The 15,273-nt window shown below is 48.4% G+C and overlaps 4 protein-coding genes across 4 annotated transcripts; 2 read left to right on the top strand and 2 right to left on the bottom strand.

The window, feature by feature from the left end:
• Nucleotides 1-796: 796 nt before the first annotated feature.
• ONS95_008882 (uncharacterized protein) lies at nt 797-2,834 on the bottom strand (the record flags this gene model as incomplete). The annotated part of the gene is made up of 2 exons (XM_058502442.1): nt 797-2,181; nt 2,681-2,834. 2 exons carry the CDS (start codon nt 2,832-2,834, stop codon nt 797-799), a joined length of 1,539 nt encoding a protein of 512 aa, XP_058361371.1.
• A 616-nt stretch (nt 2,835-3,450) lies between these two features.
• ONS95_008881 (uncharacterized protein) lies at nt 3,451-6,239 on the top strand. Its single transcript, XM_058502441.1, has 3 exons — nt 3,451-4,065; nt 4,275-5,087; nt 5,186-6,239. The coding sequence occupies exons 1-3, from the start codon at nt 3,945-3,947 to the stop codon at nt 5,338-5,340; spliced, it is 1,089 nt and encodes a 362-aa protein (XP_058361370.1). The 5' UTR covers nt 3,451-3,944; the 3' UTR covers nt 5,341-6,239.
• Nucleotides 6,240-7,246: 1,007 nt separating this feature from the next.
• Nucleotides 7,247-8,659, bottom strand: ONS95_008880 (uncharacterized protein; the record flags this gene model as incomplete). The annotated part of the gene is made up of 1 exon (XM_058502440.1): nt 7,247-8,659. One exon carries the CDS (start codon nt 8,657-8,659, stop codon nt 7,247-7,249), a length of 1,413 nt encoding a protein of 470 aa, XP_058361369.1.
• A 6,085-nt stretch (nt 8,660-14,744) lies between these two features.
• Nucleotides 14,745-15,142, top strand: ONS95_008879 (uncharacterized protein; the record flags this gene model as incomplete). Its single annotated transcript, XM_058502439.1, has 2 exons — nt 14,745-14,919; nt 15,018-15,142. 2 exons carry the CDS (start codon nt 14,745-14,747, stop codon nt 15,140-15,142), a joined length of 300 nt encoding a protein of 99 aa, XP_058361368.1.
• Nucleotides 15,143-15,273: the final 131 nt, after the last annotated feature.

The raw sequence follows: 15,273 nt of genomic DNA, 5'->3' as shown, positions 1-15,273 counted from the left end.
ATCTTTGGCAAGGAGAGGGGCTCTGGGAGGATTCCTCCCTGCTGACGGACGTACGTTGAATCTGGAGAGCGATACCAACTACCAAGCGAGCATATGCTTTGACGACAACACATGAGATGACAGGGCAGGGCTCGCAGCGATTAAGGTTAATGCTGTCATGTAATGAAAATTCGAGGTGGATTACAGCCATTTCCTCCAGCCAAGGCACGAATAAGGCCTGATCATTCTTCTCACTCGACTGTGAGCTGGGTTATTACAAACGAGAAGCTAGACAGGTACCCGTGTATGTCATGCTAGCAGAGCGGTAAGCACGACAGGACGCATTTTGAATTCTAATATCGCAACTAAACGTACCCCAGCCTTGATCGAGGTTTGGAAGCAGAAAAACAAGTTGCAGCTGCTTGCTTCCAAGTCATTTATGAGTCTTCACTTGAACGGCCTTTTTATATTTCCCCTATGATACAACCATGGAAGAGTAAAGCCCCTACGCCAGCTTCACTGATGACAGGGTGCCAGTGTGACATGCGTACAATATAGGTGATTTAGAACTGCCCAATACTTTATTGAGTCTGTAGATCACCGCCCTACATAGCATTCCGCATTCCTTCCAGACTTTGGGTTTCACGGTCGTCCCAACCACGATCACGTAGCTGTTTCTCTCGTGCCGGGAAGGGCGTCCCAGCACACCTAGGCCCCAACAATTGACTATCCTCGGAACGGTATTCCCAAGTTCGTCGTGAGTTCATGTTCGTGATGCATTCGATACTCCGCTGAAAGAAGAGACCCGATAAGTCTCTCAGTCAGCCCTCCTTCTCTTCGCTTGAACCCCATTCTCCTGCACTGTCTCTACCTCCTCGACATGTAGCAATGCCCCCGTAGCCTCCAAAAGCCCCACAGCCTCTTTGTTGCCAACCTTGGTAGCCAAGTAGAGTGGCGTGTTCCCCGCCAGATTTCTCGCATGCACACTAGCTCCTCTCTTCAACAATTCTCTCAGTACCTCAATCTCGGGTCCCACAGCGGCAAGATGCAAGGCTGTATTTTCGGCGTAGTCTTTGGCACCTAGTAAACCAAACTGATCTCCATCTAGTAGAGTTTTGACGGAGCCTAGCTTCCCTTTGGTAATTGCATACCCGAGAGCGGTGAAAGCAACTTGTGAGTCTTGAATAGCGGGGATGTCGGATGCGGGGTGAGAGAAAGCGGTTGAATGAGACTCGGTCATCTCGCCACGAATGGAGAATTGCATCTGCGATACGATGTCTTGATAATTAAGATCAGGTAGGGCAAGGAGGAACGACAGTTTAGTAAGTGCTGCCTCGGTGGTGAGGTCGTGACCGAATACCACACCTGCATTTCCAAGTGTGGTTGCTGGTGCGTAGAGTGGAGAGACGGAGCCGGATTGACATTGACTGACATTGACAATCACAATGCCGCGAGCGACGGCCGATTTGATGACATTCACCATACTGCCGTCGGCTCCTGATGGTGCATTTCCCGCCCCAAAAGTTTCGAGGATCAAGCCTCGGAGGTTAGGTACGTGGAGTACAGAGTCAAGCATTTCTGGCTTGATGCCAGGAAAGATGCGTAAGCAGGCGACGTGCGCAGTATCGAGGTTCGTTTGGACATCGAAGCGAGCGAGGCCTCTTGGACGTCGAACTAATGCCCAATTTACCTCTGCCCCCATGGCGGTAACCTTTGCAAGCGGTTCGCAATTAGGCGAAGCAAATGCATCGAACGATGACGCCGAGACTTTTGTACAGCGATTACCTCTATAAAGATTGTGGTGAAAGAAGAGACAGACTTCTGGGATCATGAAGGTGCCGGCGATGATGAGAGATCCGAGAAGGTTATCCACGGCATCGGATTGGAGCGCAAAGATTGAGGCTTGAGACCCAGTCAAGATGACCGGTTTTCCGAGGTGAGATAACATAAATGAAAGGGCAGAGCTGGTATATGCCAGACTATCTGTCCCATGGAGAACGACGAATCCATCAAAAAGTGAGTAGTTGTTTTGTACCGTAGTGGCGATCTGGGTCCAACCTTCCGAGGAGATGGAAGATGAATCGAGCAGTGTTGGAAACTCGTACAAGGTATAGCGAACATGACGGGAGTATGTACTCGGAGGCGTTCTAAGACTGGGGTGATATGCTTTCGTTGTGGCATCGGTCATTACCGGAAGCGGGTCTGGTTCTGTCAGTATTCTATTATGGTAGAAGCAACGAGCCGAACGTGTGCAGCTTGAGATGAATAGATCGAGAAGTCTGTTCAGAAGTTCCAATGAAATCTCAACGATCCCTCGAAATTGAAACGAAAAACCACAGGCGTGTCTGACAGGTAAAATGATTTGTGTGGGAACTAGGGAAGATGAGAAATTGGTAGCGCCTTGCGCGCAATGATACTCCTATCTGCACTTCAAATCCATTTGAAGAATTTCTGTGATAATGGACAGACTTTCCAAACTGCTACGAAAAACTTCTGAACTGTTCAGAGTATTCTCTCATGGCTCGATCGAGCACTCCATCGAAGCCAAGCCATGACTTCATCCCCTCCACAGTATGCACCAGCTCAGTAATTCGTGGTGAAAGATACTGAAGTTTTTGGATTACTATCCATCGCCTCCGAACCCCGAATAGAAGTCCAAACAAAAGTATAGTGCAATAGACTGAACATTAGAAACACATACCAGGCATAGACCCATCGTTAAAACTCGGCCTGGGCGCCATCCCTTCCCTCAAGAATCCTCTCGCAGGAACCAAACCTTCGGGGGAAGACCTCATGCATATCGTTCCTCCAGTCATGATGACCAGGACCCTTGTTTCTGGATACTGTGTCGCCATCTTGATGTCGTGGCGGGATGACAGCGCAGCTTTGTGGTACAGATTATGATGGTGTTTTGGTGGTGGTGGTGGTGGTGGTGGTGGTGTGCCAGTTGGATTTGCAATATGGATCAGACAATGTGAGCGGGCGAAATCGATCAAATTTTACATTAGAATATTTTAGTAGTAGGAGGTTTTATGGATGAGTGAACGAGTGAACAGAGGAAGCAATTTTATGATGAAATGAAACGGGATTTCAGACTGCTGCAAGTGATAAGAATGTGTGAAGTGAAGTGAAAAGCTTCCATGCCGATTAGATAAACCCGTCCAGCCAATGCCCTGCCGAGAATCCCCACTATGGGGTAAGAAAAACCGCATTTTGCGATGCGACAAGAAAACTCTGGAGCCGAATACAGCCCGATAATTTCGATGGGGTAAGAGATGACCAGAATGGTCAGATGCTCATAATGAGGGTTGTCGTGGGCTTGACCTCGATATTTATATGCTGGTAAAGCGTCCTTGGACGAGGAGCATAGCCAGCTCTCTTGCTTTGAAGGTGTGAGAGAAATCTTGGCGAGTGGAAGGCACAGAACATCCTGGACTCCGTCATAAGACAGCTATTCGCCTCGATATCCATTGGAGGCCTCTTCTCATTCACTAAATGAACAGACTGACATACATAGCTATAATTTCATAAAGAAATCCCATATCAGAGAAGCTTCGACAAGTGATTGGTTTGCTCGTCGGCATCGGAGCTTTCTCGCTGCAGCATCACAACGATCTGCACAATTCTTGTCAACAGTCAGCTTTCGAGCTTCCGTCTACGAGTTTTGCCATTGCCTTTTCTCCTCTTTCCTCCTTTCCATTCGCAACTCCTCCAAGCCCTCAATTCTTCAATATTGTGAATATTGCCTCCCATTAACACGCTGTTCTTGATACGATACCCCTCTGTCGCCCAATATCAATCCCATTACGAAGGGCACATACGCGGCAGCCCAGCGACAGTGACATCCAGCGCAGCCACCCAGCACTCAGCAGTGACATTCCCAATCCCACGATCTGATAAGACTCCAACACTCAAGACTCTGCTCAATCCCGCGACTTCCGTCCGCGCGCCTCTGAACCAGCTACATGCCCCAAAAATTCGCCTTCACAACCGCAGCCATGTCCGCTGCGCTCGAAGAGACGTCCGTTTCGTACGAGGACCTGGCAGATATCGAGAAGGAGTTTGATGATGTAGAGACCGAGATCAGTGAGTGCTTGCTCTTGCCTGGCCTTCTCGGACCCTGTCTTGCATTAGACTGCATTGCGCTGCGGGCTCATTATCTTGCTGCGCTGAATTGATACCGCTGAAGAGCTACACAACCACGCTGCGAAGTCGCAGATAGTTGGACAAGCGCTCATGATACATATCCGCAGGAAGGAAAAAGAAACAAGTTTCAGCTAACACGCCTTTTACAGTCCGTCAACAAATAGCCCTCACCAAACCCCTCTACGAACGCCGATCCAAAACCATATCCCAGATCCCCAATTTCTGGCCCCTCGTCCTCGAACAAGCACCACCCGACATAGACCAATACATCCAGCCCTCCGACTCCGCCCTCCTTCTCTCCTCCCTCCTCTCCATCTCCGTCTCACACTTCGAAGTCGAGTCCGACACACCTGGAGGCGATCCCAGAAGCGTGAGCGTCACCTGGGAGTTTGCCCCCAATGATTACTTCCACGATGAGAAGCTGGAGAAGAAGTTCTGGTATAGGAGGGCGAGAGATGGGTGGTGCGGACTGGTTAGTGAGCCCGTGGAGATCAGGTGGAAGGAGGGGAGGGATCTGACGGGTGGGTTATTGGGACTGGTGTGTAAGGCTTGGGAGGCGGAGAAGAAGACTGGGAGTCTTGATGGGGATAGCAAGTCGACTGGGAAGGCGAAGAAGGAGGGCTTGACGGCCGAACAGAAGGTACTTAAGCGCAAGATTGAGAATACGGGGATGGGAGGCTTGAGCTTCTTTGCGTGGTTCGGCTTCATTGGGAGGAAAGTCAGCGAGGAGGAAAGTCAAGAAGCAACAAGACTTGAGAAGGAGAAGAGGGAGAAGAGGAAAGCTTCCAAATCAACTTCTGAAGCTCCGTCGAATGCGGAAGAGGACCAGGACCAGGACGAAGAGGACGAGGACGAGGACGATGAAGAAGATATCGATATGAGTCTAGAGATCTTCCCTGATGGAGATGATCTCGCCGTGGCACTTACGGAGGATCTATGGCCTGGTGCTATCAAGTATTTCAGTAAGTCCGGCTACTCTCCCTTCCTGTCTTCTACTCCCCAATCCCACTTTTACTCCAGAAAGATCATATCCTGCAAGATACTGACTGACCCTCACCAGCTCAAGCACAAGAACAAGACGCCCTCTCCGACGCAGATTTCGAGTCCGACGACGAAGAAGAGGAAGGTGGCGATGCGAATGCAGCAGAAGGCTCCGCAGATGACAGCGAAGGAGAGAATGAGGACCGACCGAAGAAGAAGCAGAGATCCTCGTAGATATATCATTGGTTTCGATTTGCTCTCCCCAATCATTCGGGAGGAAACTCTGTGTAGAAGTCACACGATTTGACCTGGTAACTCTCCAGAGCCTTCGTATCCATGCCTCCAATCTTCTCTTTTGGAGCTCAAAATCCAAATCATTTCCCATCTTACAATCCTCCCTCAGGCTCAAGTTCAAGCTCCATTCGCCCACCAAAACGCTCAATCCACCTCTTCTACGGATTTTCAGGAGTCTCTCTACATTCTAAAGCATATGACATTTCGGATGTTCTCTTCTCTTCCCGTCAATTCCGTTCAGCCTACGAAAGGATACACGCATTCGCATTCTAGACTACCTGCCAAAATGCGACTCCTTCCTTGCTTCCTTCCTTCCTTCCTTTATTTTTCGTTTCCTAGAAACTCGCATTGCATCACATCGTATTTGAGAGGGGGGAGAGGTATATCCGGGTGTGATGATATGATATGCTATGATACGATAGGGAAAGAAGACATCAGAAGGGCAAGGAGGTACATACTTCCGTTGTGCGTGAATGGATCGGAAGACATTGGATTCAATGTATTGTACGTTTATGCTATGCTATGCTATGTCATGCTATTTTATGCAATGAGCTGTAGAAGCCAGAGGAGAGAGGAGAGAAGAAGCGAAGCGAGTGCATACATACAATACAAAGAAATACGAACACGGACTTCATACAGTCATATATTTACTGCCCGGATTTTTTTTCCTTTCCATTCTCTTTCTCGTTGACTTGAGGTGCTTGTACCAGAATCTTTTAACTAGGTGCGTGATTGGTAATTGCCAGCTGGCAGTGGAAGAAGCGTCACGTCAAGTATTTTCAAAAGAAAGAATGGAAGCGAGCCTTCTCTTCCCCTTCCCCTTCCCCTTCCCCATCCTCTGCCCCCACGTACCACATACCATGCACATACCTACCACCACCCATCCACTCCCCCCCCAACTTTCTTCGACATCGAAATCGAAACCTCACTACCCTTGAAACCACAAGAACCTTACTCCCCTCCATTCCACTCCATTCCAAAATCTTTCCTCTTATTTGTTTGTAACGGAATCAAATCCTCAAATCTCCCTTCACAGCTCACAGCTCACAGAGCTTGTTCCTGTTCCTGTTCCTGTTCCTGTTCCATCTAATCTAATCTAATCTAATCTAAAAGTAGATTGATTCCGTCCGTAGGTAGGTAATTCTCCCTTCCTTTCTCACAGCGCCTAAGTTCCAAGTTACTGACTGCAGTGGAACACAAATCGATCGATCAATCAATCAAAGGCATAGGAAAGAGGAAGGAAGGAAGGAAGGAAGGAAGGAAGGAAGGATATGCACCTTTATTCTTTACTACTCATTAAAACGTTCTTTCATCTCATCTCATCTCATCTCATCTCATTTATCATCTTTTCTTTTCCCCCAGCGAGATAGAAGTATGCTGCTGCTACCTGAAAGTAACTCCCATAAATGATGATGAGAATTTATAAACAAAACGAGATAAGATGCCTGCCACCCATGCTATGCAAGAAATGAGATTCAATAAAATGACTACCTACCCAGCCGCCCATCTATCCATCCATCCTTGACGTATCTCCCAGCCTACCCAACCCAATAAACCACGCAATGCAGAAAGAAGCAGATATTTTCCCTCGCCCCGTGTGCTTGATGTTTGAGATGCTAAATGCTATGCCAAGCTGAATTTTACGCCTGGCTTTTGATTTTCCCCTTTCCATTCCTCTCTCTGTCTGGAGAGAGACTTTGGAGATCTGTCACCGATAAACTCCCGTGTGCTTTTCCTTTCCGTTCCCTGATATCGGTCTCGAATCCCCATATGTCCCAATGCTCGTTTCTATACCATCTTCGCATCACAGCCAAACCCGGTCCAAATCGTCAGATCCTCGTGTCCATCAGGCAAGCCAACTCTCCTCCTTCCTAGCTGGCGTATCGGTTCCAGTCCCACCACCCATGACCAGTCCTTCATCCTCATCATCCCCATCTCCATCCTCGTCCTCCTCATCCCCTTGCACCTCGCCTTCAACCTCGTGACTCTCGTTCATCCACGTTAGTCCATTCGCTGCCTCCTCCAGTGGAAACACCTCTCTGGCATACTCCTCCAGCCCCCTATGCCCTTCCCATAATTCCAAAGCTTCTCCAGGGCAACTATTCTCCATGTGCTGGCTTCCGAAATACGGGGGTTGTAACCGGGGATCTCTTGCGCCTAATAAGTACATCTTTTCCAACGCAACGAGCTGCTCTCGGTACCCATTTGGTATCTTAACCTTGATGTCAATTTTGGGATTGTATATATACCGTACCGGACGTCCGACGCCCTTTGAGAAGGCGCGGCAGGCGTCTTTAGGGGAAAGCATTTCGTAGGCAAGGGCTACGCGTTCCCCGTTCCCCCAGCGCGAAATTCCATCCTTGATTAATTGAATGACTGCTGGACCAACATCGTGTTCGGCGTCTAACCATGGGAGGGGGGCATCTGGGTGGAATGGGGCTGTCCATGTAAAGCTTCCATCTCCCTGTAACTCCATCTGGAAGAGTGGGTATTGGAGAGAAGTGAAGTTATTATTGTAGATTCCGGTGTAGAGGTATGTGGTTTTGGGGGCGAGGGCAGGGAGGGAACGAATGTAAGTCTCGATTGCGGCTTTACTGGACCAGAGAGGGAGGGATGGCCAGTGATGATCGTGCTGTGAGTGGTTGGGCATGGAACTGAAGATGTAGTGTTCTATCCCGGCTACGACTGCCGCGTCCGCGAGTGCTTTCCCGATTTCCACCTCGTCGCCCCAGAAAGTGGTGTTGATGAAGGCCAGCTGGGCTCCACGGTATAACTCCTTGATCAGATCATGGTTCGGCGCGCCCTTGCCCTTCGTGCCCAACGTGGGAGATACACTGCCGCCATTCTCCGCCGATGTTCGAGTATAGAGATCTCCTACCAAGACCGTAACATTTGGAAGTGAGGAGATCTCTGTCGCGACAATGCCATCAAGATTCCGTAACTGCGCACGTACCTTGTAGCCGACAGCGACAGCAACCCGTATGAAGGAAGCAGCTTGTCGTCCTGACGAGTTAACGACGGCGATGGTTTTACGGGGGGTGGGCATGGGTCTTTTGGCTGGACGGTCGATCTGCGGATACCGGACGGGCGAGAAGCCTGGGTTGGAAAGAGGGGAGAGGTCGGTATATGAGGTACAGGGTCGATGCTTCAGTTTGTTTGTTGTGCTCGAAGGCGCTGTTGAAGGTGGCGGCTCGTGTGATGCGCTTGGTTGTGGTCTGGGTCTGATTGCCAATGCAGACCGGGGAGCTGCTGAGGGCATTCTCTGGGGATTCCCTCTTGAACGGCTGGTCGTTCCTGCCGAGTTCGAATAGATTACGTACCCAGTACTCGTAAAGCTCGATACTTCCCTCCGCAGCAGATCTTCCAAGGGAGAAGGAGAAAGAACGAAGAAGTACTGTGGCCCGTACGTGAGTGTTTCTACTCAACTCTCAACTCTCAACTCTCAGCCTCCTGCTCTTCCTTCTGAAGCTAAAACTCCAGTCCAGTCCAGTCCAGTCCAGATGTCTTGGTGACGTGGTATCGAAGTCTGGTCGATGGAGCTCCTCCGCTTAATAAGGTAAGGTAGTCTCGAAATAAAGTTGAGGGCGAGGGTTGTTAAGTATTTAGCCTCTTAGGTACAGCTACTGTACTGTATTAGCTATGACTTGCACGCTGCCCGCCAGTAAGAATATGCAGCGGATGAGGAAATAGCTCCTGCCCCAAGAGCTGTTTCCGGATAGGTTGGAGCTTTGGCTTTCGGCTGCTGGGTTGCTGCTGGGATCGCCTGGTTTGGTCAGAGTCTGAGATTTGTGATGGTAAGTTAATGCAAATTCGATGCGACTGAGCCGCTTTGGATACAGCAATTCGCAGTGCGCTCGTTCAGGCCTTCTGGTATTGATTCCTTTCCTTCTTGGTTCTGGTCCAATAAGTAGGCGACCTCCGATTGTTCTGGATCGCGTCGATAAGTCTCGTACGGGTTCACGTCTCAAGCCAGCCAGACCTCTGTCTTCTCGAAATCGACAGGATCAGATACAGAAACAGAAATGCAAATGCAGATCTGATCGGAGCGAAACGTCGTGATTATGATGCAAGAAAAGCAGCCCCGACTGCAGTGAGACGAAATAATGACGAGGCCGGCCAACAGCGGACTCCAGGGTTGAGGGGTCGAGGTTATGGAGGGGTGTTGGATGTGATAGAGGGGTTGCCAATGCCTGCAGCGAGGTGCGGTACCTTCGGTACAGTGCAGCGCAGGGTGCAGGTGCAGTGCAGTGCAGTAGTTTGCAGAAGGCGGTGAAGCCTGCAGGTGAGAAATGATCCGGGACGGGGACGGGGACGGGGACGGGGACCGGGTTCTGGCTGAGCAGGAATGGAATTGGAACTCGACTTTTTTGACCTGTGGGGCGGCGTACGAAGGGATACCTAGGATAAAGTAGATAGATAGGTCGGAGTTAGCCACACTTTGACCAAGTAGGTAGGTACCCGGATGAGTCGAGTGGTCGGTATGGTGACAACAATGGAACACCCGTGTTTGAAACCTGAAGAAAATAGAGAGAATGGGTGGGTGAAAAGTCGGAGTCTGGGTACTGTAGGTAGGTAGTGTGCTGTGCTGTGGCTAATGACGTGAGTGAGCCGACGGACCTGTTATGTTATGTAACAGTGTCCAGCTTGGAAAATCGGCTCGGCGCAGGAAGTAAGGTGAGAAAGGTTGGTTGGGTTGGGTTGGGTTTGGTAGGGATTGTGAGACCAGAAGAGAGGGATCCCGGGGAATATATCTATCTGCTAATCGAGACAAGACGAAGTGGAGGGAGAGGGGAAGAGAGGCAGAGTAAGTAGGTGAAAGAGTCAAGACAGAAGGTGATGCCATATGATCATAGAAAGACGAAAGAAGGTCTGCTCTGCTATGCCAATCTGAGTCCATCAGCAGAAGCAGCAGAAAGACGTGTTCAACAACAGAAGGACGAGGGGTACCCTAGCTCCACGTGTTGAAGTCAGCCATGCATGCCCTGGTTACTGCTAGGTACAGTACCTACTACTAGATATCAATCTGGTCATCGTATCACCACGCCTCGTTTTCTGTTAGCTTTGGCAGTGAAATTAAGAGTAGAGTAGAGCATTCTCGTTGCGAACTCCGACTCAGGTTCACCAGTCACGGCGCTCAGGCTTATCTCTGCTGTAGATGTAGCCGGAGCGTACCTTGACGGGCATAGCATAGCGGCGCGCGCACACAAGACAAACAGCATCATCTAATTCCTGGCCGACTAGTCCAAACAAGAACAAAACTCATCCAGGCTGTAGCAAAAAGTAGAGCCTGCGCTGGCACTAATTATCAATCCTGTAGAAGTCAGCTGCTACATTAAGTAACAGTAACTCTGGACCCTGTGGTAGTACGGCCAGGCTATTGGGTCACCAGTACTGTAGTGCCGTCGCTTGTCTGGTTCGGTGGAATGGTCGTCTCCAGAAGGTGTCAACTTTCAAGCAAGAGTAGTGGAGTGTACGAAACAGAACTGCACTCCACCGTGGAGACCAAGGTTTTAATGCCGGGCTCCATGGTCGCAGAAGGGAGTGCGAGTGGAAGGCCGTCTCCATTCTTTCTTCTTTTCTCCAGCATCCAGTGCAGGGACCTGGGCTGAGGATCATTCGAGAACAATGCCGCATGCGGGACACGAGTAAGAGATTCGGCTCTACCTACTAGTACTGTGGGTGTAGGCAGGCAAGGAGAACGTGCTGCAGGTACAGGGGCAGAGAGGTGCGAGGAGGCAAGTATCGTGAAGTGACGATGTTGATGTTGATACGTAGAGCCGATGAAGTTGGCTGTCAAGATTTTTTGGGCTTGAATTGCCAGAGAGACCTTAACAGAGGCACGCCGAAGCCTACAGTATCACATCGCCGCAGTCCAGAACGTTCAACTGGTATGGTCGGGTCTTCAGGTCTTCAGGCGGTCTGGTCTATGCTGCAAATTACGCATCAGCAGCTCAAATCGCGCAAGGCTGGAAGCTGTCTGGACAGTGGACCACCAGACCCTTGATTTCCGATTCTGAAAGTCAAAAGGCTTGATTGAAATTGCGAATCTGTAAATCTCATACAGTAGCTCGCCCAGCCCATTATTATTATTCCATAAATAAATAAATTAAAGATGCCGGTAAAATCTTCAGATCCCGAAAACGCAGTCCCCGTCAATCAGACAGCAAGCTACGCTTATCTAGGGTTTCAAGAGGACATCACCTGAGATCTTTAAACTTCTCCCATCGTTACTTAGTTGGATCCAATTTCTTTGTCCAGAGCTCCACGCATTGCCTGCCGTCTTGGCACCCCGCCAGCATCGAACCCAGTCAGTACAAGTAAGGTAACGAAAGGTAGTGCAGAGAGAAATTTCTCCCTCTAGTTACGTAACTGTCCAGCCCATTTTCTTCTCCATTTCATTATTGCATCTCCGAAATGCCATACATTCTGAGGCATCTCCACACCGAGAACAGAGGCAGTATTTTGGCTTTTAAGTAATAGGCTGGTTGAGTGCATCATTCGAGCCTCGTCGCAAGCCGCACGGCAGAATGCGCAATAGCCATAGCCGGGCCACGACCACGACGAAGCAAACAGCCTGCCTGACTGCTGGCTCTATTTTACTGCTGGATGAAAGGTAACACCACAACAGCTAATCCTGAAACACATCAATCAAGGTAGACATTTATCCTGCCCGGCGGCCAACGTCAAGGAAGTTTCACTCAAAATAAAAAGCCTGCTCCTCATACCTCATGCAAGGCTCCAATCTACAAAAGCCTCATTCCATCTCACCGTCTCGTCATCTCAGCCCATCGTCTTCCCATCTCATGTCATCAAACCCAACCAGGCCAGTCAAACCCAAGCCAACGCACCTCTACCTCTACCTTTTCCTCTCCAGCAAGTCTCCACCAACGAGAAAGAAAAAGAAAAAAAAATTACTCAAAACGCTCAATATACATTTTCACTTTCATCCGCAGTCCACAAATCCACAGCAACAAAACCAGGTCCCCACTTCAAACAAACGCCACCAACACGCCAGCCCATGCACCATCTGCACACTAGAGCAATCGACATGTCAGAGAATCCGGGGTAGCGGTATCACGCACCGTCACATCATACAGTACAGTAATTTAATTTACCTAGCCTCGCTCGCCTTCCAAGCAAGCACCAGCACACCAACTAACCAAACCAAACCAAACCAAACCAAACCAAACCAAACCAAACCAAACCAAACTCTCTCACGCCATCTCTCTCTCAGCGCACTACTTCCCTACTGGCGGGCTTCCTGCCATGCCATATGGCACGGCACACCATACAGCACAGTAGAGTAATATCGCAATGTAAGAGAGTTTAAGCATCTCCGCGGAAGCAACCTTTTTTGCTGCTCGGTCGGGTTGGGTGACTGGGTCGCCTACGCTGCGTAGTTCACCTTCGTCCTTCGTAGTACTGTACAGTAGTAGTCACCACCCGGTAGGTAGAAACCGTCGATGCCCGCGCGCCCGCGCCCGCACCCGCGCGTGCGTGCCATTTACCTAAGCCTGAACTTAAAAAAAGGTGATTATTAGGTACTGATTTCTTCATCACTACCTTACCTTACCTACTACTGTACTGCTTGCTTGCTTGCTTGCTTGCTTGCTTGAGCCTTGGCTACTTGACATGGCATGACTTGCTGGGAGGGAGAGAGGGAGAGCGAGGGTACGTAGGCCTAGTACGGATGTTGTTCCGGGACCATGTAAATTTACTTACTCTGCCGTATGCGTGCGTGCGTGCGTGCGTGCGTGCGCTGATACTGTAATAGTCTGTTCCCTTTCTGTCTCCGCTTAGCCGCTGACAGTCAGTGAAAGCGAGTGTCACAGGAAAGCAAGTGTCACGTTAGGATATTTTTTAAAAACCTCTAATTATATAATAACTTATTACTTTTTAAAGGTTAAAATATTAAAATAGATTATTTATAAGATGAAGTTTTATATAATAAAATTTTAAGTCTTTATATTAATAATTTTTTAAGATTATTATACTTAAAAGCTGATTTTTAATACTTAATTTTCCTTAGATTTCCTAGTAAAATTAAGCGAAAATCAGGAACTTTTCTTCTTTTTTTAAATATTCTATTATAACTTTTGCGCTTTTTAAGTTCAAGTAATAAAATTATATAATATAGAAGCTTAAAGCTAAAGCTTTTAAAAATAAACTTTTTATAATTATTACTTACGTTTTCGAAGAGTTATTTAAGTTTTTAATCCTAGCGTGACACTTGCTTTCTCGTGACACTTGCTTTCACCGACTGTAGGCGAGTGCCCGCAGCCTCACACAGGGGAACCGACTATTAGGTACCCCGCATTCTTTCGTTTTCGTGATGATGATGATGATGATGATGATGATGATGATGATGATGATGATGATGATGATGATGATGATGATGATGATGATGATGATGATGATGATGATGATGATGATGATGATGTATGGATCTTGCGTTCGATGGCGACGAGATCTGCGTCTGGAGATGGAATCCCGAGCGGTCTGGGGTGTCGGAATTGGACGCGGAACTTTTTGATATCGCAGGTGGGTTCTATTGGGTTGGTTTTATTGAGGTTGTTGATATTTTGATAACCGCATGGCTTTATTGCGTTGAATTGGAGAGCAGAAACTATGTACTCTGATGAATGCGGGGTAAAGTTTACTCGGTATTGCTGCGTATGGACCACAAAGACACAATGGCTTGTGAGATCTTCAGGTTCCTCAACTGTTCGTAGAAGCAAAGTTTCTCCTTATTCTATACTTCAGCTGTTTTCGCAATTTCTATTTCCAGGACCACATCTAGTGTTTAAGTATTCAGAAAACATGCTGGCAAAGTCGGGCTATGAAAAGTACAAGTTATTCTCATTCATAATCTATGGTCGTTTATATCTTTGAGCATATATCTCTGAGCACTTTTCGCAATCACTGTCGCTACACAAATGTACCAAGTTGAAGCATCTCCAAGTCCTGTCCGTCTCTGGAAACAGCATTCAAGAAGCGATAACCATTGCAGCGTTACCAAGGCAGGACCTCGTTGTCGCACTTACTCTTTTAGTGAAGAGAGCTGCTCACATACATCTTCTTCCTGTCCTTGATTTCCCTCAATAGAGAAAAGAGCTGGAAACATTTGAATTTAGAAATGCGCATTTATGTAGCAGGACTTATTTCTGTCTACCGGTTTTCTCGTTCCTGAACTCGATCTACCCACTAAATTATCTCCTTCGTGTCATGCTTACAATGACAAAGCTCCTTGTTCTTGTCTAGACGTTTCTCTCAACACGAATTGACGCTTGATCTCCTGAAGATTACTCTCATCTCAGACGAATCTCCGAACATGGAATTCCAGCATGTTTTCGAACCCTAAGCTCCTCGAAGCGTTCCAGGCCCTCTGGTATCTTTCGCAGCGCAAAGTTACACTGAGTCCCCTGAACCTCCTTGGGTTCTCGCGGAGGTTGCAACTGGTGTGTAGCACCGTCAGGGGCACATACGTTCCACCAAATCTCGGCTTGAACCACCCACCAGGTATGCAGAATGCCCACAGTTCATCAAAAGTCTCTTCCGCGAAGTCAAACATAGCGACTCAGATCAGATCATCCCCTAACAAGTGGTAACGTGTACAGCTGTGACATGTCGCACTGCTCCCGAGGATGAGAGATTTGGTGTTGAGGAAGAGTTTGTGCGGCGCTCGTCACCGAAGATCCATCGGCTCGAAGAGCAAAATGCTCGAGTCGAAGTTGTTGTTTAGATGGCACATGCTGATCTTGTTCGTTTCTGAATAGGATCAACAGTCGCACAGCTTTATATTCGCACACAAACTATCTTTGTCCTCATCAAACCAGGGTCTTCAAAACCCCAGGTGTTCGTGGAAATTTTGAT

This window comes from Cadophora gregata (genome assembly GCF_030347475.1).
Source record: "Cadophora gregata isolate MNR1 chromosome Unknown scaffold_3, whole genome shotgun sequence".
NCBI classification, from domain to species: domain Eukaryota; kingdom Fungi; phylum Ascomycota; class Leotiomycetes; order Helotiales; family Ploettnerulaceae; genus Cadophora; species Cadophora gregata.
Note: the sequence above shows the minus strand (reverse complement) of the source record. Positions and strands in the feature narration are given on the sequence as shown.

Coding starts and splice junctions, on each gene's coding strand:
- ONS95_008881 (XM_058502441.1), top strand. CDS start 3,945: ATGCCCCAAAAATTCGCCTTCACAACCGCAGCCATGTCCGCTGCGCTC. Junction 4,066..4,274: donor TGATGTAGAGACCGAGATCA/GTGAGTGCTTGC, acceptor CGCCTTTTACAG/TCCGTCAACAAATAGCCCTC. Junction 5,088..5,185: donor TGGTGCTATCAAGTATTTCA/GTAAGTCCGGCT, acceptor GACCCTCACCAG/CTCAAGCACAAGAACAAGAC.